Source organism: Chrysemys picta, chromosome 22, assembly GCF_011386835.1.
Source record: "Chrysemys picta bellii isolate R12L10 chromosome 22, ASM1138683v2, whole genome shotgun sequence".
Taxonomy (NCBI): domain Eukaryota; kingdom Metazoa; phylum Chordata; order Testudines; family Emydidae; genus Chrysemys; species Chrysemys picta.
Genome location: NC_088812.1, coordinates 19,877,220 through 19,904,266, shown reverse-complemented (window position 1 = coordinate 19,904,266; position 27,047 = coordinate 19,877,220). Strand labels below are relative to the sequence as shown.

Below are 27,047 nucleotides of genomic sequence, written 5' to 3'. Positions count from 1 at the left end.
GGTTGTGTTGCAGAAAATTTTTTGTTTTGACACTTTTTTTTCATGGAAAATTTCATCAGACTCAATATGATTTTGTGAGAACCGGTGGGTTCATCACAGCAGTGTTTCCTTATGGAAAACTGTCTCAACAACATGTTTCCAGGGCAGTTAGTCAGCTGAGCTACCCACATGGGGCCCAATGTACCAAGATACATAGGTGCCTCAAGATGCAGAGAGGTGCACTATCAAAATCCCTAGGCGAGTTGGGTGCTTGACTAATGACTTTCCAGGGGACTTAGGTACCTAACTAGCTCAGAAGCGTTTGTAAGAAACGCGAAGTGCCTAAGCTGTATCTTTAGGCGCCTACATTCCTGCTGTTCCCATTCCCTGACTGGACACACTAATCTTTCTTACTCAGATCACCTTCCATCCTAAAGGCCCTGTCACAACAGGAACTGCACAGACCCAGCGAGAGACAGTCCCTGCCTCAGAGAGACAAAGCAAAGCAGAGGACAGATTATTATCCCCATTTTACAGCTGAGGCACTGAGGCACAAGAAGATTACGTGACTCACTCGATCTGCCTCCTGCAGAGCTGGGATTTGAACCCAACCCAGCCCAGTGCTTTAACACTCCCTCTCTGAGCTGCTCTTACCCAGGATTATGTTTTTGTCATTGGTAAATGGATCTCATGGTGAAATTAATCTGCTCTTGGTTCTGGGCCCCCAACTGGCTTTCACCGACATTCATAAAATTGGGGGTGTTCCCAGGCAGGGAACAAAGAGGGAGCAAAATTCTATTGCAAAGTTGTTTGTGAAACACTTTTCCTGCCATTCATCTTGGCTACCCAGCAGCCCTAGCGCTGGGTGCTTGACCACAGCTGTGTATTCCACCACACCACAGGACTGAACCTGTGACTGCCTGTAGAGGTAGCACAGGCCCCTGACATGGAGCTAAAGCAGAGCTCCTTTAGCTGCCCCACGTGAGGCAGCCATACTCATACCATGGAGCCCTTGGGATTCTCAGGATCTGACACTTGTCAAGTATCTTGTGTTACAAACTTTTCTATGAGGACTCTTGAGATTAATGGAATTTACCAGGCTAAAGGCTTTTGGGGTTTAGTAGTTCAGGTGCTGGCTTGAGTGTCTGGACTCCTGGGTTCTCTTTGCAGCTCCATCATAGTGTCAGTGTGGCTCCACAGACAAGTCTCTGTGCCTCAGTTTCCCCAGGTGTAAAATAAGGGTGAAGAGCCTCACCCACTGCACAAGAGTGTTGTGAGATTGAGTTCACTAACGTTTATCGGCCTGGGAGTGTGCTACGCCTGATACAGCCCTACAGAGTGACTCTCTGGAGTTTAGAACTGCCCAAGGCCTCAGGACCTTGCCCCACTCCATGCTCCTCTCTCGCCATCTCGGACTGGCCCCCTTGTGCTGCGTCCATAAAAACCAGCAGAGGATGGCACAAGCCGTCCCTGTGCAGCCTGTGGAATAATGCCCCTCCCCCCCCCACACACACAGACTCACTGTTGCGTCCCAAATCACAGGTGTAAATAATCACCCCTTTCCTCCCACTGCCTGCTCTCATTGTGCGTCTCTGACTCTGCTTGAGCCCAGCAAAGCATGGGGAGAGTCAGTCTGTAGGGGACAGACTCTAAAAACGAGACCCCCCATTGTGCAGTATGAGCGCAATGCCTCCTCCTGGGAGTCCACTGGGCTGGCATTCTGGAGGAAACGGGCCTCCTACGGGTTAAATCTGAACTCTCTCTCTCTCTCCCCCACAACTCCCTATCCCCAACAGTTGCTGCAGCAACTCACTCTGTGGATGGTGGATTTGACTTCCCAGGGTTACGATCTTCCCTCCCACATGCAGAATCTCCTGTTTAACCATTGCAATTTGTGCCGGTATCTTTCCAATGTTGGGTGGGGGCCACCTCTTTCACTGCACCCTGCCCCCCACACACACACACTCCCCACCCTTGCTACACCCCCATGCCTCCTCTTTGCTGATGGATCCAGATCCATTAGCTCTTGCTTTGCAGGAGCAGCTGAACACACATTCACTTGGAGCGAGTTTTGCTCCTGAACATGCAGTGTTTTCTCCATTTTCTCCTCCGCTGCTCCCTGCCAGCAAGGCCAGTGCTTCCATTTAGGTGACCTAGGCAGTCGTTTAGGGCGCCAGGATTTGGGGGGGTGGTATTTTGCCGCCCTCAACGGCAATTCGGCGGCGGGGGGTCCTTCCACGCTTCGGGTCTTTGGCAGCAATTCTGCGGCAGGTCCTTCACTCGCTCCAAATGGAGATGGCAAGAGCAGGTTGGAGTGAGATTTCACCCCCAGCTGCTTGGAGGGACAGCCCTGATTCAGCTCAGTGCATCTCCGTGAACATTTGCACCACTCTGTGGGCTAGCCAGCTGGGCTCTTGGTATTTGACCCCACGGGACCATTTCAGTCATGCAGACAGGGGTGCTGGAGCAATCTGTATAGTGAGGGTTCTGAGAGCCATTGAATCAAACTATAAACCCACTTCAAGACAGGGGGTGTGGCAGCACCCCTAGTTCCAGAACCTATGCATACAGAGGGGCTGTGCCCGACCCACCCTGGTACTGTATCTCTACAGTCCTGCAGCCCTCTGGAAATTATTATTTTGTTGTTGTATTGCAGCGGGGTGACAGAGGGAATTTTCTGTAATATCAGTAGGATTCCTATGCATGCCTCGATTTCCCTCTAGAAACCTCAGTGGAGATTTGGGCCCCATTGTGCTGGGCGCTGCCCCACACAGCTTGCTGTCCATACAGCCCATAGGGTGGTAGAAAGCCAGGACCATAATCCCTAGGGTGACCATGCACCCCGTTTTGGCCGGGACAGTCCCTTTTTTAAGCCCTGTCCCGGTTGTCCCGACTTTTTTGGCAAAACTGGGCAGTTGGCAAAACTGGGCAGTTGGGAAGAGCAAATGGGACAAATGCCTAGTTTTGCCAAAAAAGGGGGATGCGACCCCTAGAGGGGCACAGAGGAACTTGGAGGGGGCAGCGCCAACACCAGCTCCTCATGGAAGGGAGGGCTTAGGAGAGTGACTCTGGCTGGGCGGGCCCCACTGGTGTACGGTGACCAGATGTCCCGATTTTATAGGGACAGTCCCGATTTTGGGAGCTTTTTCTTATATAGGCACCTATTACCCTCCCTTCCCCGTCCCGATTTTTTACACTTGCTGCCTGGTCACCCTACACTGGTGGCATGGGGCTCGGGCCTCCCTGCATGCGGGGAGGTGAGAGGGAGCCTCGGGCTGGCCTTGCACAGGCAGGCAGCTTGGAGCCTGGGCCACCTAACGCACGGAGGAGAGGTGGTGCTTCAGGCTGGCCCCAGGCACGCGGGGGGGGGAGGGGGGGGCGGGGGAGGGGACCTCGGACCAGCACCCTGAGGGCAGGAGGCAGGGATGGTTCAGGCCAGACCCGCGGGGGGGGGCAGGGACGGGGGCCTTGGGCCAGCTCCCTTGCAGGGTCCCATTTTCCCTTTGGGAAAATATGGTCACCCTAATAATCCCCCCCGTTACCAGTGGGGAACTGACCCCCAGAGAGATTAACAACCACAGCGTCCCAGGTGCTCAGCCTCATATAGTGCTCTCAGTGCAGGGGACTCCTCCATGAGCTCAGACTTTTGAAAGTCCGGCCCCTCATAATGCCCCCAGCTGACACAGGTCAGGCTCCCCAAGCCCCTCAGCACTTTGACAGCCTTGGCCAAGTGCGTTGAGAATGCTTGGTGGCCATTTTCCAAGATGGCAGATGCTAGGGTCATTGGAGCCCAAGTGTGGGCAGAGAAGCTCCTGGGCTCATTGGAGTCACTGAGGGGGAGGGACAATAACATGGCTGCCAATGGTCTTAATGTGGGGCAAGGGGGCATTCATGAAATGTGACCTGGCTCTGATTGTTCCCATCCTGACCCTCCCCCATTACCCTCTGGGCTGCACCACCCGTCCTCGCTGAGCCCCTCACCCCTCCTGCTAGGAACCTCCCTCCACACACTCGTCTCCTGTGTCCCCTCACCACAGCCAGCCCCTACAGTGGTATCACTAATGCTCCCTCTCTGCCAGGCCCCTCTGCCCTGCCAAGTCCCTGGGAGCTTGTTCCCTGGGCCTCAGGCTGGGAGGGTTCCTGCCAGGAGATGCCCTGTTAGAGACCTTGCCCTCCCCCGCCCCTCTCCCGCCTGGTTCTGGAGGCCCAGCTGGAAGGATGCCTGCGTGTTTCCAAGTGTTGTTCCCATGCCCTGCGATTGAGGTACTGGCTCAGTATGCATCCCCTTCCTGCAGCAACCAGGATCCAGCCGAGGCCCAGGGACCATTTGTTTCCCTGAGATTTTGATGTTCTCATGGATCGTGACACGTGGCACTGGCACCAATGGCTAGTTGTGGCTCAGAGAGCGAAACGAAGCAGGCAAAGGTCAGGTTTAAATACAGGCTCAGCACTCCTGCAATTGGAGTCCATGGAGGAAGCCGAGCCCCAGCTCCAACCCGGCAGCCGCTACATATGGGGTGGGGGGACGAGGCCGTGAGGCTCGGAGATGTGGCAGGGTGGGGGGGATAGAGGCGAGAGGTTGCCATGAAATGGAGACACAATGGGGATGTGAGGGCCGGGGTACAGCCAGGAGATGCCATAGGGCCTGGGGCTGTGAGACACTGGGGCCTGGGGAGACTGCAGCACTGAGACACCGTAGGGCCGGGGCATGTGTGCTGAGACACTGGGGGGTCAGGGAGGGCTGTGAGGCACAGAGATGCCTGGGCTGAGGAGGGAAGTGTGAGAAGTACGAGGTCGGGGAGGCAGAGTCTGAGCCCTGTCATACAGAGTCATGCTAAGGTCCAGCAGGCGCATGCTGGCACACCCAGAGGCATGTCTCGGAGCCTGCCCAGGGCAGGAGCATGCATATCCCCTCAGGGATCCGGGGAGACTTAGGGAATTAATGATGGTAAATACCGCTCCAGTATTCCTGCATGTGGCTCCCTTTAGTGTCTGAGCCACTCCCCACTCCCCCGGGAATTATGTAATTATGCAGATTAAGTTTTTCTCCCTGCTTTGCATAACAAACACTTGGTTGGTGCTGCAGGGCACTAAGGAGATACTACAGGGCACTTGTTCTGCTTCCAAGAGCCATGAGGGACTGACGGCAGCGCCACCCCCCAACCCATCCTGCGCCCTCAAATCATGTGATCAACCCCCTTCACGCCACTCCAGAAATCATTAACCACACACTTACAGAGATAACAGAGCATGAGAAGGGCGCTCTTATCAATTAGCATAGCACAGGCAGTGTGGGCTAGTGGATACAGCAGCAGAGCTGGGAGTCGGCACTCCTGGGCTCTATTCCCTGGCTCTGGGAGAGGAGTGGGATCTAGTGGTTGGATCGGGGGCTGGGAGTCAGGACTCATGGGTTCTTTCCTTGGCTCTGGGAGGGAAGTAGGGTCTAATGGTTAGAACAGGGAGGGTTGGGTCAGGATTGCAGGGGTCAGTCTCTTGCAGACTCACTCCGAAGTCCAAGGATTAGAAAAACAAACCCCCTGGGAACTGTATGAATCTTCTTGCCTAACCGAGATCACACAATGAGTTAGTGGCAGGGCCAAGAACAGAACCCAGGAGTCCTGGCACCGTGGACCCTAGTTATCATTGTTCTACAATCCCTTAACATCAGCAAGGCTGCCACCGAAGAGCCACAAGGCAGGTATACAAATCCCCTGGGCAACACCCCTGGCGGAGAGAGCATCTATGCCCAGCAAAGAGCTGGCTCCGTCATTCCCACACAACCAGCATCAGGGGTGCTTCAGGATGGATGGCTTATGGATCAACAGCCGAACAGATAAAGCACAAACTGCTGACGGCCAAAGACCATCAGATCACACTAGGGAACGGGATGACTGGCTCCTTAAGCACCTATCTACATTGTGTAGGAAACAAAACTTTGTTATCTTGGGCCCCTTCGATCTGAGTGGCACATGCTGCAGATCTCGTGCTGCCCAGTATTAAAACATCCTCAGAATTGCTAAATATTATAGATGACAATTTCCTAACTCACAAAGTGTTGCAGTCAACATGGGGGAATTCTATGTTAGACCACATCTTAACAGCTAAAGAGGAACTGACCACAGAACTAAAAATAAGTGGTAGCTTAGGTACAAGTGATTGTGACTTGATCACATTGGTTATGTGTGAACAGGATAGAGTCCAGATCAGTGATACACATACTTGGTGCTTGAAAAGAGCCAGTTTCACAAACCTGAAACACAATTACGAGCCAAATCAGCTGGGAGGAAGAATTTAATCAGAAAAATGAGATGGATAATTGGGAATTGTTTAAGCACATTTTACTAGATGCTCCAAAAGCCACAATCCTACAGTCGAGGAAGAAGGCCACACTGGTAATTAATCTTGGAACAGCTTCCCAAGGGTTGTGGTGGATTCTCCATCATGGGCAATTTTCAAATCAGTGGGCTGTGGACCTGGTCTGGTTCATGCCAGGGCAGCTCTCTGTGGCCTGTGTCACACAGGAGGGCAGAGTAGAGATGATCCCAATGGTCAACGCTGAATGGCAGGCAGCCCCTTTCAGCCTGGGGCTCGCATTGGACCCTACTTTAACAGATGGAGCTACTGAGGCACAGAGTGTTGAGGGGACTAACCCATGAGAGCAGGTGACAGAGACTGGCATAGGGCCCCTCTCTCCCTTTCCCTCTGCCTGGCTTTGGTCCCTCAGCCACGCTCCAGTCTCTGGCAGCTGTCAGGAATATCAACTCTAAGTCAGATCACCAGACGTTAGATTCGCCACAACCACCAGTGAATCATGGCAGCTGATGGCCAGCAGGGGGAGCCGCGGGCCCCAGGATTCACCTGAGGATGGAAGCAGCAAGAGGGAAGCTACAGTGGGGGAGGTTTAGGTTGGATATTAGGAAACACTATTTCACTAGGAGGGTGGTGAAGCACTGGAATGCGTTACCTAGGGAGGTGGTGGAGTCTCCTTCTTTGGAGGTTTTTAAGGCCCGGCTTGACAAAGCCTTGGCTGGGATGATTTAGTTGGGAATTGGTCCTGCTTTGAGCAGGGGATTGGACTAGATGACCTCTTGAGGTCCCTTCCAACCCTGATATTCTATGTTTCTATGATTCTATAATACTTGCTCTGGTGGTGTTTCCAATCTGGCATCACAGTGAATAGCCACAGCCTGGACCAGGCTGGGGTGCTCAGCAGCAGGGCGGCAGGGGGAAAATGGGGGGCTAACTGAAAAGGGGTGCCGGGGAGCAGAGAGGGCACAGGCGGGTCGATGGCTCAGGGCAGTGGGAATGAGGCATTGATTATTATTTATATTCCAGCAATGTCTCAGACCCAGCCAGGATGGGGCCATGCACAGACATGGCACCAAGAACAGAGGTCCACAGAGCAGGACCCCATCTCTGACCCATGTGCTCAGAAGTGACAGAACCTTGTGTCCCCCGAGGTCACTGGGTAAAGACCATCGCTACAAGGGGGTGGGCTGGGAGTTGAGCAACAGGACAGACATCCCTCCAGATTGCTCCGGGATGGCGCTCTATGATGGCCTGTCAGTGAGGGTCAAACCCCCCTTTCCTGGGTAGGGCTGTTGTCTGGGATGCAGCATCACAGGCATGGCCTGGCTTATGCTGCCACCATGCTAACATAGCACGTGAGAGTTCAGACCTGGACACAGCCACACTGGGATGCCAGCAAAGCTGTGGGGGATACTGGGTCCTGCCCTGCCAGAGACAGACATACCCCTCTGCCACATTGGGGCACCAGCACAGCTGTGGCAGGGCTCTTGGCCCCTTGCCAGCCTGCTCTGCCCCTTGCTGTTCCTGTAAGATCAGTCATCCCCATGTACCAGTGCTCAGCTCATCCACACGGCTCTACTGAAATCCCCATGAGCCGTCCTGGCCACTGGGTCCAGTAGGCAGCTCTTTGGAGAGGCTATGGCCCCAGCCCTGTGGAGCAGATGACTGGGGCCTCACCCAGGATCCACCCTGGCTATGGCCAGAAGTTCCTGGGAACCACATGGGATAAGATGCTGCAGCCCAGTCGCTGGGGCTGGGGCAGGGTTTGTATCCAGGGGGGAGCGCCCCACCTCCAGGTAGGCAGCACACTCCAGCCAGGGGGCACTGGGGAGTTAGAGCTGAGAAGTCGTCCTCAGGACTGGGCTCCAAGGAAGGAGCAGTCCCCAAGGGCCAGGGTGAGGCAGCCAAGCCAGGACTGGGGGAGGGAAGCTAGCTGTGAGGTTTCATATATGCATAGATTCCAAGGCCAGAAGGGACCATTGTGATCATCTGGTCTGACTTCCTGTACAGCACCTGCCCCCAAAACAATTCCTAGAGCTGAGCTGTTAGAAAAACATCCCATTTTGGTTTAAAAATTGTCAGTGATGGAGAATCCACCCAACCCGTGGGAAGTTGATCCAATGGTTAATCACCCTCACTGTTAAAAATGTACAGCACCTTACTCCCAGTCTGAATTTATTTAGCTTCAACTTCCAGCCACTGGATCATGTCATAACGTTCTCTGCTAGACTGAAGAGCCCTTTATTAAATATTTGTTCCCATGTAGGTACCTACAGACTGTGGCCAAGTCACCCCTTAACCTTCTCTTTCTTAACCTAAATAGATTGAGCTCCTTGCATCTATCACGAAAAGGTGGATTTTCTAATCCTTCAATCATTCTCATGGCTCTTCTCCGAACCCTCCAATTTATCAACATCCTTCATGCATTGTGGGCACAGAACTGGCCACAGGATTCCAGCAATGGTGGCACCAGTACCAAAGACAGAGGTAAAATAACCTCTCTGCTCCTGCTCGAGATTCCCATGTTTATACATCCCAGGATCGCATTAGCCCCTTTGGCCACAGCATCATACTGGGAGCTCATGTTCACCTGACTATCCACTCCACCCCCAAATCTGTTTCAGAGTCGCTGCTTCCCAGGATGGAGTAAATACGGCCTAGAGTTTTTGTTCCCAGATATACACATTTACATTTAGCTGTATTAGAAAACAGATTGTTTGCTTGCACCCAGCTTACCAGCTGATCCAGATCACTCTGAATCAGTGACTTGTCCTCTCCTTTATTTTCCACTCCCCCAATCTTTGTGTCATTGGCACTGTCCTGAGCACCATCAACTCTCCCTGGAGCCCCAAGGGCTGAGAGAGGCTTGTAATGTGAGCACAGTTTTTCCTCCCATTGCAAACCTCCCACCCTCAGTGGTTTCATCCTGAGTCAGAATGTTCCCATGGGCTCCTTGGGGCTGTTTCAGGTCTGGGCTATAGGAGAGGGTTGGGGCTGTGATGGGTCCCTCCTACGTTGCCGGTGTCACAAGCAACAACAATTCTCCGGAGAGAGGAAACGGCACTGAGATGAAACCAGCTTGGATTCCTAGTTACCTTTCCCAGTTTATGAAGCAGACAGCCTGATGTTATTATTATTTGCATTACAGCAACACCAAGAGGCTGCAGTTGAATTCAGGGCCCTGATGCGCCAGGGGGCTGCACAGACACAGAGCAAGACTGTCCCTCCCCCAGACAGTTCACAGTCTAAGGGTACATCTACACTACAGGGGGGAGTCGATTTAAGATACGCAAATTCAGCTACGTTAATAGCGTAGCTGAATTCGACGTATCGCAGCCGACTTACCCCGCTGTGAGGACGGCGGCAAAATCGACTTCTGCGGCTTTCTGTCGACGGCGCTTACTCCCACCTCCGCTGGTGGAGTAAGAGCGTCGATTCGGGGATCGATTGTCGCGTCCCAATGGGACGCGATAAATCGATCCCCGAGAGGTCGATTTCTACCCGCCAATTCAGGCGGGTAGTGTAGACCTAGCCTTAGTAAGCCAGCCAGCAGGGAAAGGAAGCATGATTAGGGCCATTTTACAGGCAGGGAGCTGAGGCCCAAAGAGATGTGCTTGTATCCTGATCACGCAAGAGGCTGTTAGTAGAGCGAGGAATTGAACCCTGACCCCTTGCACTGCAACACCTTAACCACTAAGCCATCCTTCCTCTCTCAAAGAGTGTCCTGCAGGGGCCATGTTGGCTGATGGCGCAGCTCCTATCCATTACACCAATGTGATGCACTGACTTCAGTAGCGCTACTCCAGATTTACCCCAGCATAAATGAGAGGAGTCTCCCCAGCATGTTCAATGGAGCTTGTAACCCATGGTTGGCCCTAGCCGGGGCTGTGTTCCGTGGGCAGGTGAGAGACTCCAGCCCCACACCCACTCCCAGCAGCTCATGCCCATGCCTTGCTTCAAAGCTCAGGTGATCCAACTCTGATCTTGGGGTTCTTCAGAGCTCTATGACTCTCAGAGCATTCTGGGAGCTGGGCTGGAAGGGCGGTGGACATGGGGCCACAGGCTGAGAGAGAAGTGTGGCCCAGAGTCTTTGGTGCATGCATCCTGCTGTGCTGAAGGCCAAGGCTGCAAGCGTCACTTCATGCGCACCTCCGCCTAGGAGCCGGACCTACTGCTGGCTGCTTCCGGGGCGCAGCGCAGTCTGCAGTGCCAGGACAGGCGGGAAGCCTGCCTCTGCACCCCTGCTGAGCCACTGACTGGGAGCCGCCGGTGGTAAGCCTGTGCCCCAATCCCCTGCCCCAGCCCTAAGCCCCCCCCCCAAACCTGGAGCCCCCTCCTGCACACCAAACCCCTCATCCCCGCCCCCACTCCAGAGCCTGCACCCCCCAGCCCAGAACCCTGACCCCCCTCCCACACTCCAACCACCTGCCCCAGCCCAGAGCCCCCTCCCACACTCCGAACCCCTCATCCCCAGCTCCGTTGGGTCGCAGACATCAACAATTTTCTTCAACTCAGTCACCAGAAAAAAAGTTTGAAAACCACTGCTCTAGACAGTCAAGTTTCGTGGACAGTCAAGTTTTCCCACAGTGCCCCACAAACAAAGGGCTAGAGTGGTCACACTGGGGAGGGCTAAGAAGTCTGGGATATGGGTGGCTGGGCTCAGACACACATAACATAGTGTAGACACTGGAGCCCCTGTTTGGAACAAGGGTTCAAGAATTCCTAACCTGGGGTTACAAATGAGTGTAGATGCTCAAGCCTGAGGGAGGGATAGCTCAGTGTTTTGAGCAATGGCCTGCTAAACCCAGGGTTGTGAGTTCAATCCTTGAGAGGGCCATTTAGGGAACTGGGGTAAAAATTTATCTGGGGATGGGTCCTGCTTTGAGCAGGGGGTTAGACTAGATGACCTCCTGAGGTCCCTTCCAACCCTGATATTCCATGAACTCAAGTTCCACTAACCCTGGGCTTACATTGCAGTGTAGATATACCCTGAGTCTGATTCTCCATTCATTGACACAGGTGCCAGTCAGCAACTCAATGCAGTTACACTGGGGTAAAATTACAGGGGTCTTATTCCAACCCCACTTGAACCAGCAGCAGCTCAGTGTAACTTTGGGGAATTTACTGCCAATTTGCCTGGGTGGGAGTGTATGTACGAGAGAGGTAAAGTCAAACCAGGCAATGTTCAGCTCAGCTCAGCCAAACTCATTGGGGAGGGAGGATGGTGGGGGGCACTCCAGGGCTTCATCCAGTTGCCTACAGGTTCAGGAAGGAATATTTTTCCACAACGCACAGATGCATTCTGTGGTTTTTTCCCCACCTTCTTCTGAATCATCTGGGATTGGTCACCGCTGAAGACAAGACACTGGACAGGGTAGAATTGTGGTCTGAGGTGGCACAGAGAATCCTTTGTCTTAGGTGCTTAATTGGTGAACCTTGCTCACATGCTCAGGGTCCCACTGATCGTTAGGTTTTGGGTCAGGAAGGACTTTTCCCCCAGGTCAGATTGGCAGGGACCTTGGGTTTTCTTCAACTTCTCTGCAGCATATAGAGCAGGGATCACTGCTTCTCCCATTTAATCAATTCCCTCCATTGCAGGGCCTGGGCCACCGATGGCACCGCGGCCTCTCCTGTTCTCTGCCTCTGGCTCACAACAGTTTAGTCTCCGCAGACTGAAATGCTTTAGTCTAACCCATCACTGGGCTCAGTACAAGCATATGTGGATGCTGGTGGTGGCCTACAGCAAGTCCGTCTAGATGATCTAATGGTCCTTTTTGGCCTTATACTCTATGAAATCTATGGAATCTTTCCCTAGTTTTGTATTTTCACAGAGCATTTCAGTTCCCCTTTTCAGTCACTTCTGTCTCCGGCACATTTTCTCTCTCACTGAGTTCAGAGAAGATCCTGGAGTAAAGAATTCCCCTGCCCAGCCCAGCCCTGCCCAGTACTCCTCTCCCATCTCACACACCCTCGGCCTTCTCTGCCAGGAATAAGTCCTTCCCTGGGAAGGGAAAGGTCACAGCAGCTCCCACTCCTGTTGTATCCTGCGCTCTCACTCCCCCTCCCGAGCCTCACGGCTGCAGACAGCACAAACACTGGGATTAGCATTGACATGACATTACACTGCTGCTCTGCAGATCGATGGCCCAGCGCAGTGGTGCTAATGGGGCCATTTCAGAACACGGCAGGGAAACAGAAATCTCTTGCTCGAGACACTCTCAACAAGGGTTAGAAGAAAAACAGCGCACAGATGACAATGGCATCTAGAGAAATCCATTGCAGGGGGTCTGATCCTCCCCAGCTTTGCACTGCTCTGGGGCCTGATTCTCTGTAACATGCCCTGCACTGGAAGCGTTAGAGGGCACTGGAGAGGGTGCAAATGGCCACTGAGAATCCCCCCTCTGTGGTTTGTAGCTCGTTCAAGGGCTCTGTGCCAGCCCTGCTCCTAGCCTATGGCATGGCTGTTCTCTGTTTCTCCCATCCCATGGCGGGGATGGCCCAGCGGCACAGGGAACCTAGTATAAGAGAGCAGCCTTGAGGCTGCTCTGACTTACACCAGGATCAGGACAGGCCCCCAGTTGCCCCAGAATACAGGGCGCACAAAGCCCCTCCATTCCTCATCTCTGGTCCCATCCCCCGCAACACACAGGAACATAGCAAGGTCCTGTTTAGACTGTGAAATCTCTGGGGCAGGGAGCATATCCTGGTCTACGTGTGTGCAGTGCCCAGCACAAGTGCCCTTGTCATTCCAGTGCCTAATCCTGGCTCTGAAACCAACTTCTCTTTTGGCCTTGGGCAACTCCCTTCCCTGATTGTGCCTCAGTTTCCCCACTGCAAATGGCCCTAATGCCAACCTTGCTCTCAGGAGCGCTGCTAATACTCTTTGCAGCTGGTAAGTCCCTGTTGTGTTTCTGTGCCCTCCTGGGAAGCCCAGAGCACTTGTCTGGCTCAGGCAGGGCCCAGTCCGACTGCGGGTGTAGGGTGACCAGATGTCCCAATATTAGGGGCTTTGTCTTATATAGGCAACTATACCCTTCCTCCCCTCCCCCTGAAAATAAAAGTGCCCTGATTTTTCACACTTGCTATCTGGTCACCCTGTCCAGGTGTGTGTAATGGGTGGGCAGCATTGCCCTGCGTATGGCAGGGACTCTGCCTCTGGATCTGATTCAGTGCCAGCTCTCGCACAGCAGGCTCCTTACCCAATTGAAATGAAGTGGAGAGCAGGGGAGTATGACAGGCTGGGCTGATTTTCATAGGTTCGTAGACATTAAGGCCAGAGGGACTGATAGCTCAGCTAGTCTGACCTCCTGGACAGCCCAGGCCAGAAAACATCACCCAGTTACCTCCATACTGAGCCCAGAAGCTCTAGTTAGACCAAAATAATATCAGGCTCCCTTGGGTTGGGTTTGTTTGTTTGCAGAAACAAAGCACTTTGATTAATTCCAGGGACTCCCTTCCCCCAGACCAAGTGGGCCGGACCCAGGGACGTGCGGGCCCCAAAGGCTGGCATGAGAGCCTCAATGCGGTGTCCAAACTGCCTTCTGGATGCTCGGGGAGAATGGCTATCGTCCCCCTGCCAGTGCTGGGCCCACAGAGGCTGCACAACCTGTCAGGCAAGAAAATGGAGAGGGCGGGGTGGGGTGGGGGGGGCTATGGATTGAAGTCTCCTGCTGGGCCCAGCTGGGATGGGACAGTCCCATTCAGAGTGTTGGGCGCAAAGTTTCCATCACAAAACCAGCTCTGATGCTCCTCCCCTCGGCTAAGCCCCCTACAGGGCATTGGCCTTACACCCAGAAGCTCAGGCCTACACCAGGCAGAACCCTCCTGCCTGCAGGGACATGGATGGACACGAGGTTCCCTGAAGTGACCTCCTATCGTCAGGCCCTCCCTGGAGCTCGGGCTGGCAAGGCCCAGCCAGTGATAAGGCCTAACTCGAGTCTAGCAAAGCCGTCCTTCCTCGTACAGCAGCGCTGGGTAGCTGTGCCTGCTCTGATGGGCTGGGTGCCAGGGCTGTGACTGCCGGAGCCCCGAGAGATCTCTGCAAGAGCCAGTCCCCAGCCTCTGCCGAACTTGAACCTGCTGGACCTGGCAGGGCAGGACTCTCGGCTGTTTGTAAACTCAGCCCCAGCAGAGTGGGGGGAGGGCACCCTCAGACCCTAGCTGGATTGTAACTATAGTGCCCAGGATACCCTGACACTGGGTGCTGCACAAACACTGGACAGAGATGGCTGCTGCCCCAAAAGAGCAGTATACGACAAGACACACCAAGTGCAGATAGGCAGATGGGAGAATACAAGGGAACGATGACACAATACCAGGCTTGAGAGCAGGGGCGCACTCAGACCAAGTGGGCTGGGTTTCTCTATGGGGGGGAAGGAATGTTGGCCCCACCCTGCCCTCCGTACCCTCCATCAGCCACAGGTGCCCTCACAGTAGGGTGACCAGATAGCAAGTGTGAAAAATTGGGACCGGGGTGGGGGGTAATAGGAGCCTATATAAGAAAAAGACCCAAAAATCGGGACTGTCCCTATAAAATCGGGACATCTGGTCACCCTACCTCACAGACCCCTCAAAGTACTCCCTGCCTGTCAATCTTAGGGGAGGGCTAGGGTCGGGGGAGCACAGAACTGGGAGACAGCGGGGGCAGGAGGTGTGGGGTGCAGCAAGGACGTATGGACAGGGAGAGGTGGATGAGGCAGCAGAGTGGGGTCACTGTCCCCCAGTCTGAGCTAGCAGAACCGTACCGTGCTGGCTGTGACAGCCCCACAGCTCCTTCCAAATGGGAAACACCCAGATCCCCTTTGCTCTCCACTGGGGGAAACATCCCCCAAATCCCACCCAGGTTCAGAGCCTCCTTTCAGCAGGACTGGAGCTGATGACACTGGCCCAGGATCTCAGCATGTGCTCAACACCCCAGCTGCAGCTGGCGAGAGCGTGTGAGGAGGCTTCCTCGGTGCACCCCAGGCCTTGAAACTAACTCTCCTGGGAACAAAGGGCCGGATCCTCATAGGCAGAACCCTGCGCCCCCTTGACCCTGATACGGGATTCTGTCCATACAGACCCAGCCACAGGATCTGGCCCTTCCTGAGTAAATGAGCTTGTTAAGCTAGAGGTCAGCACAGCAAAACTTCCCACCCCAAACCTCTGCCCTGCTGCTGCCTGGACTCAGCGCGTGACATGTGCACATTTGCTCTGTTTGGGGGCAGGGGCAAAAATCTGACCCTAAAATAGATACTGTTTAGTTTGCTCTTTGCCTAAGTTTTTAGCTCTGTTTGTTTTGCCCTGGTGCCTTTGTCAGTGAACGATTCTGTGATATCTTCCATGAGTCTTGTTCTCTCCCAAGGATTCCAATGCACTTTATATGGGAGTCTGGATTCCCGGCTTCTACTCTGGATTTTTTGCCACCAGCCAGCTTGGTGACCTCAGGAAGGCCACTTTGCCTTTCTGCGCCTTCCCTGCACAATGGTGAGCACCCCTCCAACCTCCCTCTGCCAAGGCCTAGGCAGCCTCAGACGTAAGGAGCAACAGAAGTGCAAATCAATACCCCTGCCACTGAAATGCAGCCACCTCTGCGATGGAATGCAGCAGCTGTTTAATAGCACACAGCAATGCTACCCAATGGGGTGGGTGGATGGAAAAGTATGAGCAGGGAAAGAATTATGGCCAAGCCCCTGCTGTTACCAAGTGCCAGGGAACAGATGACGTCTCTGCTGAGCAGAGGAGCTTGGCTTGTGGGCTGTTTGCCTCCAGACTCTGACTGTCCTTCCCGCCTAGTGCTCCTTACACTGGAGCATCAAAGCAAGATTTAAAGCCTGGTCAGCATGGTGCGCCGTCCCTCTAAATAACCCTTGGCAGCCAGTGCAGTCAAGGCATCGGTGCCTTGTGAAGCCTACAGGTGGGATTCAATTCCAGAAACAGCCCCCAAGTGCCCAGAAACACAGCGCTTATGTTACTGGCAGACCAGAGCTAAGCTGGGCAAAGGCTGTGTGAGGAACTTCACGCTTCTTACCTTAGGATAGGCCCCTTCAGATGGGCTCTCTGCACCGTCACGAACCGTGCCATGGTGGACAAGTGCCAGCTCGTTGAGTGCCAGGGCAAAGCGCTGGGGTTCTCCCTCCCACAAATGGTGTAAATCCCAGGGAAAGCTGGCCCCCTTCACCCCAGCACCATAGGTCGCTCACCACTGGCCGGGGCCGCGGGGAAGCTGCTTTCTTCAGAGGAACTAACTTTGGCAGCTGCAGCGATGGCGTGGGAGTGTTGTGGCCAGGAGGGCGGGGGTTAGGGGGGCTCAGAGGGGAGTGATGAAGAAAATAACCCCACAGGAACTGTCAAGCGGCTGTGGGGGAAGGTTTGCCGTAAAACAAGCAAACAGCCTGTAACCTCTGCCCGGTTCTGCCTGTGTGAGTTTACTCCATCCCCGCCTTTGGCTCTAGCCTTGTAAAGAACAATTTCCCAGCTATTCTTGGGAGGACCCATCTTCAGGGCACGCAAAGGGGACTGAGCAGCAGCACAGGCTGCTTGGGGGACAGCCCGTTGCTGTCCAGAAATCCAGAAATGCCCTCTGCCATGCAATGGAACGGGCCCTGCAATAGATGCACCCCAGAAAGGAGCAGGGGGTGCCGTGTCCAGCCAGGAGTGCAGTGTCCAACATTCCCAGGGTTTGGCTCACGGAGCTGCAGCGATGCTCTCAAGAGACCCCCCGGAGCTGAAGCCTCTCTCCAAAGTCCTCAGTTAGTGCGGTTCCAGTCTGAGTTTGCAGGCTGCCTCCTCTGCTGTCCCTTTGGGAAGGCTGTGTACTGCGAGGGGGCGGGGCTAGGAGCGGCCTCGCTATTTTAGGCAAGTTGTGTGTGCATTTTAAAAAAAGTAAAGCAAAGCTCTCTCTTGCTCAGCAGTGTCAGGGCTAAGGTCAGAAGCAAGGCTCTGGGGTTGGATTGGATGCTTTTTGCTCCTGTGGGCCAGGCGTTCCCAACCCAGTCACTGGGGGTGGGAAGCTGGGCTCTCGCTCTCTCTCGTCCAGTGCGTCATTTGAGTTGGTTACCAGGAGGACAATTTTCAAAAGCACCAAGCGACGTAGGCTCCTAAATCCCATTGTCAAAAGTGATGTGGACACTTGGGCTCCTGAGTTCCAGGGACTCTCAATGCGATTTTGGCTCCCAGAGTGCCTGAGTCACTTTGGAAAATGGGACTTAGGTTCCTAAGTCACCTAGATGAAAATGTAAGCCGAGAATCCAGCAGTCTCTCCCCCTCCACCCCATCCAAAGTCACTGATGACCATGGGTCTGCCCAGTTGGCACTCACAACAGCATTTGCAGGGGAGCCACATGGGTGTGAACAGTGCATTTAAACTTCTGTTACTCCCTGAATTTCTAGACTTTGCGTGTCAGGGGGCTAGGACTCAGCCACATAAATGATGGGAATCTAAACCACAAGCCAGTCTGGTCATCTCTAAGGAAACTCCGCGAACCATTTGCTTCTGCTGCTGGTGGTGCACAGACACTTTCTGCACTGCCTCTTCACTGCAAGGGGACAAAATTTGGCTAAAGTAGACAGCCCCAGGTCATAGATTCACAGATCAGCAGGGACCATTATGATCATCTAGTCTGACCTCCTGTGTAACTCAGGACAGAGAACGTCCCCCAAGATCATTCCTAGAGCAGATTAGAAAAACATCCAGTCTTGATTTAAAAACTATTGATGATGGAGAATCCACCACGACCCTTGGGAAGGTGTTCCAGTGGTTAATTACTCTCACTGTAAACAATTTACACCTGATTTCCAGTCTGAATTTGTCTCGCTTCAACTTCCAGCTATTGGATCATGTCAGACTTTTCTCTGCTAGATTACAAGTATTATAAATTATATATTATAAAATATTTGTTCCTCATGTAGGTGCTTATAGTCTGTGATCAAGTCACCCCTTAATCTTTGTTAAGCTAAAAAGTAGAGCTCCTTGACTCTATCACTATAAGGCATCTAATCTTTTAAGCATTCTCATGGCTCTTCTCTGAACCCTCTCCAATTTATCAGCATCTTTCTTGAATTGTGGACACCAGAATTGGATGTAGGATTCCATCAGGGATCACCTGAGAGCCAAATGCAGAGGTAAAATAACCTTTCTACTCCTACTCGAGTTTCTCCTGTTTATGAATCCCAGGGTCGCATTAGCTCCTTTGGCCACAGCATCGCATTTGGAGCGCATGTTCAACTGATTATTCATCCTGACCCTCAAATCTTGTTCAGAGTCACTGCTTCCCTGTATAAAGTGCCCAATCCTGTAACTGTGGCCGACATTCTGTGCTCCCGGATGTATACATTCACATTTAGCCATATTAATAGGCATATTGTTTACTTGTGCCATCTACCAAGTGAGCCAGATCGCTGTGTATCAGTGACGTTCTTCATCATTATCTACGGCGTCCCCAAATTTTGTATCGTTTGCAAACTTCATCTGTGATGATTTTATGTTTTCTTTCAGGTCATTGATACAAATGACACTGCCTGTCCCTGCCAAATGCAGCTCTGGTGGCATTTGATGCCGGCTTTGCACAGGTGTGAGTAGCTGCACCAGGGCAGTGGTGAATTGAGTCCCATAGTCACTGCAGCACTCAGACGCCCTGCAGCCTTCATACCACCTACACCCCTCGCACGCCACACAGCCCTCGTACCTAACACAATGCTCAGCCCCATATAACACCTGTGCACCACATGGTGCTCGTATCTAGCACTCAGACCCCCTGCAGCCTTCATATCACCTACACCTCTCGCACCCCACACAGCCCTCGTACCTAACACAATGCTCATCCCTATATAACACCTGTGCGCCATATGGTGCTCGTATCTAGCACTCAGATCCCCTACGGTCTCATACCCCACACACAGGGCCAGCTCCAGGCACCAGCTTGTCAAGCAGGTGCTTGAGGCGGCCACCCCGGAGAGGGGCGGCACGTCCAGGTATTCGGTGGCAATTCGGCGGACGGTCCCTCACTCCGCCTCGGAGCGAAGGACCTCCTGCCGATTAATTGCAGCCGCAGATCGCGATCGCGATCGTGGCCTTTTTTTTTTTTTTTTTTGGCTGCTTGGGGTGGCCAAAACCCTGGAGCTGGCCCTGCTCACACAGCCCTCGTACCCCACACAGCACCCCATATAGTGCTTGTATCTAGCACTTGTACGCAATATACTGCTCACACCCCACACAGCACTTAGTGTGTGGGGTTTGTCTAGATCGATGGTTCTCAATCAGGGGTACACATACCCCTGGAGGTACACAGAGGTCTTTCAGGGGGTACATCAACTCATCTAGATATTTGCCCAGTTTTACAACAGGCGACATAAAGAGCATTAGCGAAGTCAGTACGGACTAAAATTTCATACGGACAATGATTTGTTTATACTGCTCTATAGACTATACACTGAAATGTAAGTACAATATTAATATTCCCGTTTTTTTATTTTATAATTATATGGTAAAGATGAGAAAGTCAGCATGTTTTCAGTAATAGTGTGGCTGTGACACTTTTGTATTTTTATGTCTGATTTTGTAAGTTTTTAAGTGAGGTAAAACTTGGGGGTACCCAAGACAAATCAGATGCCTGAAAGGGGCACAGTAACCTGGAAAGGTTGAGAGCCACTGGTCTAGACTAGGAAAAGAGGTCCCAGTGAGCCTGTTAGTAAAACAGGGCAGGGTCAGCTAATGTAAACAATGCCCCATATTCCGGGGGGGGGGGGGGGGATTGAGAAAAAAAAACGTAATCAAGGTCTTCCCAATTCAGTGATACTGCCAGCTTCAGCTTCCAATCAAAACTGTTTGACATTTGACCCTGCCCATCAGCCGCGCCCTCTCTTTGGCCCAATGACTAGTCAAGTAGTTTATCCAAAGTGGAAGAGCTGCACCAGGAGACACTGCGAATCACCCACATGGACTGTTTTATAGCCTAGTTTGGCCCATCACCTGAGCTGGAGGTGACCCAAGAGCAAGTCCTTGGTCCAATGCTTAATTAATTAATTAGCCACAGTGGGGCAGCTTAGAATCATATCCTAGACCCATAGGATTTGAAGTCAGAAGGGACCATTATGATTGTCTAGTCCAGGGGTCGGCAACCTTTCAGAAGTGATGTGCCGAGTCTTCATTTATTCACTCTAATTTAAGGTTTCGCGTGCCAGTAATACATTTTCCCATTTTTAGAAGGTCTCCTTCTATAAGTCTATAATATATAACTAAACTATTGTTGTATGTAAAGTAAATAAGGTTTTTAAAATGTTTAAGAAGCTTCATTTAAAATGAAATTTAAATGCAGAGCCCCCCAGACCGGTGGCCAGGACCCGGGCAGTGTGAGTGCCACTGAAAATCAGCTCGTGTGCCACCTTCGGCCCGTGTGCCATAGGTTGCCTACCCCTGTTCTAGTCTGACCTCCTGCACAATGCAGACCACAGAATCTCACCCACCCACTCCTGTAACAAACCCCTAACCTATGCCTGAGTTATTGAAGTCCTCCAATCATGGTTTAAAGATTTCAAGATGCAGAGAATCCTCCAGCAAGTGACCAGTGCCCCACACTGCAGAGGAAGGTGAAAAAACCCCAGGGCCTCTGCCAATCTGCCCTGGAGGAAAATTCCTTCCTGACCCCAAAGATGGCGATCAGCTAAACCCTGAGCTAAACTCACCAGCCAGATACGCAGGAAAGAATTCTCTGTAGTAACTCAGATCCCACCCCATCTAACATCCCATCACAGGCCATTGGGCATATTTACCGCTAGTAGTCAAAGGATCAATTAATTGCCAAAATGAGGCTATTCCATCATACCATCCCCTCCATAAATGTATCAAGCTAACTCCCAAGATGCAGGATTTGTTGTGTCTAAACCAGCGGTTCTCAAACTCTGGGGTGCACCTCCCTTGTGCCAAGGGAGGTGTGAGCTGTGTGCTATTTTTTTTAAGAGCTCCATCTGTCAGCCCTGGGCGTCTGGGGCTTGTGGAGAAGGGCTGTGCATACCCTGGAGGTGGGGGGAGGGAATAAAGGGGACAACCAGAGCCCCCCCTCCCAGGGCTGACAGCTGGAGCCCCGCCACCCGGGCTCTCTTCCCCCCGCATCCTCAATCCCTCCCCATGAGGCAGCCTGGGTTCCCCCCCACCGAATCCCGCACCTGGAGGCAGCAGCAGGTCTGACAACTCAGGCTGTCAACCCCTGGCAGCGAGGTTCAAACTGTCAGCCCAGGGATGGCAGCAGCAGAGCAGAAGTGAGGGTGGCAAGGGGGCGCTAAGTCAGCTTTGACAAATAACACTTTTCACATTGCCACTCTTCCATCTGCGCTGCTACGGGCATGGCACTGCCTTCAGAGCTGGGTGCTGGGGATTAAAATTCAAAATGATCTGGACAAACTGGAGAAATGGTCTGAAGTAAATAGGATGGAATTCAATAAGGGCAAATGCAAAGTACTCAGTTGCACATACAAACTGGGAAATGCTCTAATAAATTTGTTAGTCTCTAAGGTGCCACAAGTCCTCCTGTTCTTCTTTAAACTGGGAAATGACTGCCTAGGAAGGAATACTGCGGAAAGGGATCTGGGGGTCACGGTGGATCACAAGCTAAATATGAGTCATCAGTGTAACACTGTTGCAAAAAAAGCAAACATCATTCTGGGATGTATTAGCAGGAATGTTGTAAACAAGACACGAGAAGTAATTCTTTCGCTCTACTCGGTGCTGATTAGTCCTCAGCTGGAGTATTGTGTCCAGTTCTGGGTGCCAGATTTCAAGAAAGATGTGGACAATGGAGAAAGTCCAGAGAAGAGCAACAAAAATGATTAAGGGCTAGAAAACATGACCAATGAGGGAAGATTGAAAACGTTGGGTTTGTTTAGGCTGGAGAAGAGACAACTGAGAGGGGACATGATAACAGTTTTCAAGTACAGAAAAGGAAGTATGTAATAGCGTATGATTTCCACAACTAACCAAACCAGCATGTGGAGGGTGGAAGCCGTGCAGTGTCGGGAGCCAGTTTTGCTCCAGCACAAGACTCAGCTTCAGCCAACTTTTTAGACCATGACCTCCTTGAGGCGAGGGCTGACTGTGCAGCGCCTGGCATGGGAGGGCCCTGATCCCACTGGGTCCCTAGGCATGACTGTAATACACATGATCATTTTGAAGCTGGTATCTGGGCTCTCTGGAAAACCTGGCTGTAATCTGGGGTGTTGGAGAGGGCACCCATGATAGCCAGTGGCTTCAGCACCATTGGTGGGTGCCAGCAGCATCTCTGCAAAAATAGGTTTGGGGCCAGATTTTCCCAGGAACTCAGCTCCCATTGAAAAGAAGGGAGAATTCTCCTCCCCGCTCATTGGGAACACTAGGAGCTGATGAGCAGTGAAAACCCGTCTGCTTCATTTCAGTGGGACCTGAGCCCTTTGGGGGAAATCTGCCCCATGTCTGATCCCGCAAGGTGCCCAATGCCTTGGCTCTTGCCAGGCGCTGAACTCAGCGGATTTGTACCATTGAGTGTAATGGAGCCATTCTGCAGCTGCAGGCAGCAGCAGCTGCAGGGCCATTTAGGTGACAAAGCTATTTAATTAGTTTCATTTCTTCCCTGTGCAGTTATGCACCCAGCTGAGGCACATTTCGATTCAGTGGTCTCTTGGTGGCTTCAGGTTTGTGTCTTGAAATTTGAAGTACCTTCAATTGCCAACGCACTGCGTTCTGTCTCAGACAGCAGGGGTTATAGAATGCCGGGCTCCTGGGTTCTATTTCCCACTCTCTGCTGACACAGGCTAAGTCCAAGCCCTCTGTGCTTCAGTTTACCCATCTGTAAAACAGATCTAATACAGTCCCTGTCTCCCAGCAGAGGGGGTTGTTAGAAGGGCAAAGTAACTATGGGACATTTATCACACTCTGATTCCATTACTCCAAGCTCCTTTGAGAGCTGCAAATAAAGATGGTTAAAAGCCAGAAATGCTGCATGTGCCCAGTGAGTGTGTGGAAAGCAGCCTGCCCCTTACTGGCCAGAGTTACTCCCCAGATGCCAGGTGCTGCCCCAAGCATGTGCTTGGTTGCCTGGTGCCTGGAGCCGGCCCTGCCCGTGACAGACATCTTGACAAATAAAGAGGAACTGATCACAGAACTAAAACGTAATAGTACAGTAGAACCTCAGAGTTACAAACACCAAGAGCTATGGTTGACCAGTCAACCACACGCATCCTTTGGAACCAGAAGTACACAATCAGGCAGCAGCAGAGACAAAAACAAAAAGGCAAATACAGTACAGTGCTGTGTTAAATGTAAACTATTTAAAAAAAAAGGGGAAGCAGCATTTTTCTTCTGCATAGTAAAGTTTCAAAGCTGTAGTAAGTCAATGTTCAGTTGTAAACTTTTGAAAAAACAACCAGAATGTTTTGTTCAGAGTTACGACCAACTTCCATTCCCAAAAAGCAACAGAGGGTCCTGTGGCACCTTTGAGACTAACAGAAGTACTGGGAGCATAAGCTTTCGTGGGTAAGAACCTCACTTCTTCTTCTCTTGCATCTGAAGAAGTGAGGTTCTTACCCACGAAAGCTTATGCTCCCAGTACTTCTGTTAGTCTCAAAGGTGCCACAGGACCCTCTGTTGCTTTTTGCAGATTCAGACTAACACGGCTACCCCTCTGATACTTGACTTCCATTCCCAAGGTGTTCGTAACTCTGAGGTTCTACGGTAACTTAGGTGCAAGGATGGCATTAGCACTCCTGTCCACAGCACTGGGAGTTTAACTTCAGTTGATTAGCTACCATGACCCCCAACTCATTTTTAGAGTCACCAGGATAGAGCTCCCCACTGTGTAAGTATCACAGGAGCTGACTTTTGTTTTTGCCAGTGGGTGCTCCTCTCTGCCCCCTCCCCACCATGCGAGTGGCAGGTGGGGCCTCGGAGTGGAGCACAGGCAGAACAGGGGGCGGGGACATAGTCTGGGAGCCAGGGTCCACAAAAGATTAATCCAGCCCTGTGGGTGCTGAGCACCCCCTATTTTTTTCAGTGGGTGCTTAAGCCCTGGAGCACCCATGGAATTGGGACTTATGGTAAGTATGATTTGCACTCTTTGTTCCTGGATGTATACATATACATTTACCCATATTAAAACACATACTGTTTGCTTGTGCCCAGCTTACCCAGCGATCCAGGTCACTCTTTATCCTCTTCATTATCTACCATTCCCCAATTTTTGTGTCATCTGCAAACTTTATCAGTGATGATCATAATGTCATTTAAAAATATTAAATAGTGTATGGCGAAGATCTAATTCCTGTGGGACCCCACTTGAAACACATCCTTTCTACGATTCCCTTTTTGCAATTATATTTTGAGACCTATCAGTTAGCCAGTTTTTAATATGTGCCAAGTTAATTTTATATAGTTCTAGTTTTTTGATCAAAACGTCATGTGGTACCAAGTCAAATGCATTACATCAACACTATTAACTTTATCAACCAAACTTGTAATCTTATTAAAAAAAAAAGACATCAATTTAGTTTGCCAGGATCTGTTTTCCATAAACCCATGTTGACTGGCATTAATTATATTACTCACCTTTAATTCCTTATAAATCAGGTCCCATATCAACTGCTCGATTATTTTGCCTAGGATCGATGCCAGCCTGACAGGCCTATAATTACCCAGGTCATCACATTTACCCTTTTAAAATATTGGCACAACATTAGCTTTCTTCCAGTCTCCTGAAAATTCCCTAGTGTTTCAAGACTTATTGAAAATATACATTAATGGTCGAGAGACCTTCTCATCCACCTCTTTTAAAACTTATGGATGCAAGTTACCAGGACCTACTGATTTTAAAATGTCTAACTTTAGTAACTGCTGTTTAACATCCTCCTGATATACTAGTGCAATGGAAAGAGTGGTATCATATGATATGAATACATCATTTCCCCCCCTCCCCAAACACACCACAGAAATATGTATTGAACACTTCTGCTTTATTATTGATAATTTTATCATTTCCATCTAATAATGGACCAATACAATTGTCAGGATTCTTGTTGTTCCTAATACATGTAAAAAAACCCCATCCTTTTTATTGTCCTTAACTCTGCTGGCCATAGATTTCTCTTTGTGTCCCTTTGATTCCTTTATCAATTTTCTATAATTCCTAGCTTATGATTTATATTCATTACTATCAACTATCCCCTTTCTTCCATTTGTTACATATTCCTTTTTACAGCTGTCTTCACTTCTCCGCTAAACCAGGTTGGTTTGTTAACCAATATGGAACAGGACTGCAGTGATGACCCATGCCCTGAATGTTGCCCAAGTTAGAAGAGTGCTAATGCCTTTTTCCAGCCTGCATCAGCCTCAGTAAAACCCTCTGATTCCGCTTCCGCTGGGAAGGAGAGCCTGAGTCAGGGAGAAGGGGGTGGGGAAGCACCCATCACATGGGACATTCCTGAAGGAGAAGTTGCAGGAAATTCCTCTCACTCCCCCCTGCCCAGACATCTATGGAATGACCATGCTGGGCTTGCTCCCTCTGGGAACTGGCCTGCAGTTGCTTCTTGCTTAGAACAGCTGTGCTGAGAGGTTTGCAGTGGCCACTTCCTGTGGCAGCGGCTTTCAGAGTTTTCTCATGGAGGGAGCTGACCTCAGAGCAGAGAGCTCTGGGTCCATCTGCTGCTAGCATGGGCAGGGACAGGGACAGAGTGGGGGATAGCCAGAACCTCATTGAACAACACTGTCTAGACTACAAAAAGAACAGGAGTACTTGTGGCACCTTAGAGACTAACAAATTTATTAGAGCATAAGCTTTCATGGACTACAGCCCACTTCTTCGGATGGATATGCATCCGAAGAAGTGGGCTGTAGTCCACAAAAGCTTATGCTCTAATAAATTTGTTAGTCTCTAAGGTGCCACAAGTACTCCTGTTCTTTTTGCAGATACAGACTAACATGGCTGCTACTCTGAAAACTGTCTAGACTGAGGTTTGAAGACATGTTAGCTGACTGTGGTTAACCTCAGTATAGCTGGGCACATGCGGTTAATACATTTTAAGTCCAGTGAACACGTATTTAATCCTATCTTTGCCAACTCATAGGTTAAGAACATAAGAATGGCTGCACTGGCTCAGACCAATAACTCGGTATCCTGCCTTCCAACAGTGGCCAGTGCCAGAAGCTTCAGAGGGAACAAACAGAACAGGGCAATTATCGAGTGATCCATCCCATGTTGTCCAATCTCAGCTTCTAGCAGTCAGAGGTTTAGGGACACCCAGAGAATGGGGCTGCGTCCCTGACCATCTTGGCTAGTAGTCATTGATGGACCTGTCCTCCATGAACTTATCGCATTCTTTTTTGAACCCTGTCATATTTTTGGCCTTCACAACATCCTCTGGCAATGAGTTCCACAGGTTGACTGTGCATAGTGTGAAAAAGGACTTCCTTATGTTAGTTTTAAACCTGCTACCTATTAATTTCATTGGCTGACCTCTGATTCGTGTGGTATGTGAAGGGGTAAATAACACTTTCTTATTTGCTTTCTCCACACCATTTATGATTTTATAGACCTCTATCATATCCCCCCTCTGTTGTCTCTTTTCCAAGCTGAATAGTCCCAGCTTTTTTATTTCTCCTCATATGGAAGCTGTTCCATCCTCTTAATCATTTTTGTTGCCCTTCTCTGTACTTTTTCCACTTCTGATATATTTTTTGAGATGGGATGACCAGAACTGCATGCACTATTTGAGGTGTGGGCGTACCATGGATTTATATAGTGACTATGATATTTTCTCTTCCA

At 51.1% G+C, this 27,047-nt stretch overlaps 1 protein-coding gene across 9 annotated transcripts in view; it reads right to left on the bottom strand.

Moving 5' to 3' along the window:
* PDE1B (phosphodiesterase 1B) overlaps nt 1-27,047 on the bottom strand; it is a 147,745-nt gene that overhangs the window by 46,232 nt on the left and 74,466 nt on the right. The window contains exon 1 of one of the 9 annotated variants that reach the window (XM_065576067.1): nt 16,298-17,037. The exons of 7 other annotated variants lie outside the window; for them this stretch is intronic. In XM_065576067.1, the coding sequence (XP_065432139.1) occupies nt 16,298-16,350 (53 nt within the window). In that variant the 5' untranslated portion in view covers nt 16,351-17,037. Of the gene's footprint in view, nt 1-16,297; nt 17,038-27,047 lie in introns of those variants that run through there. One more of the 9 variants, XM_042858932.2, reaches the window with a different exon arrangement.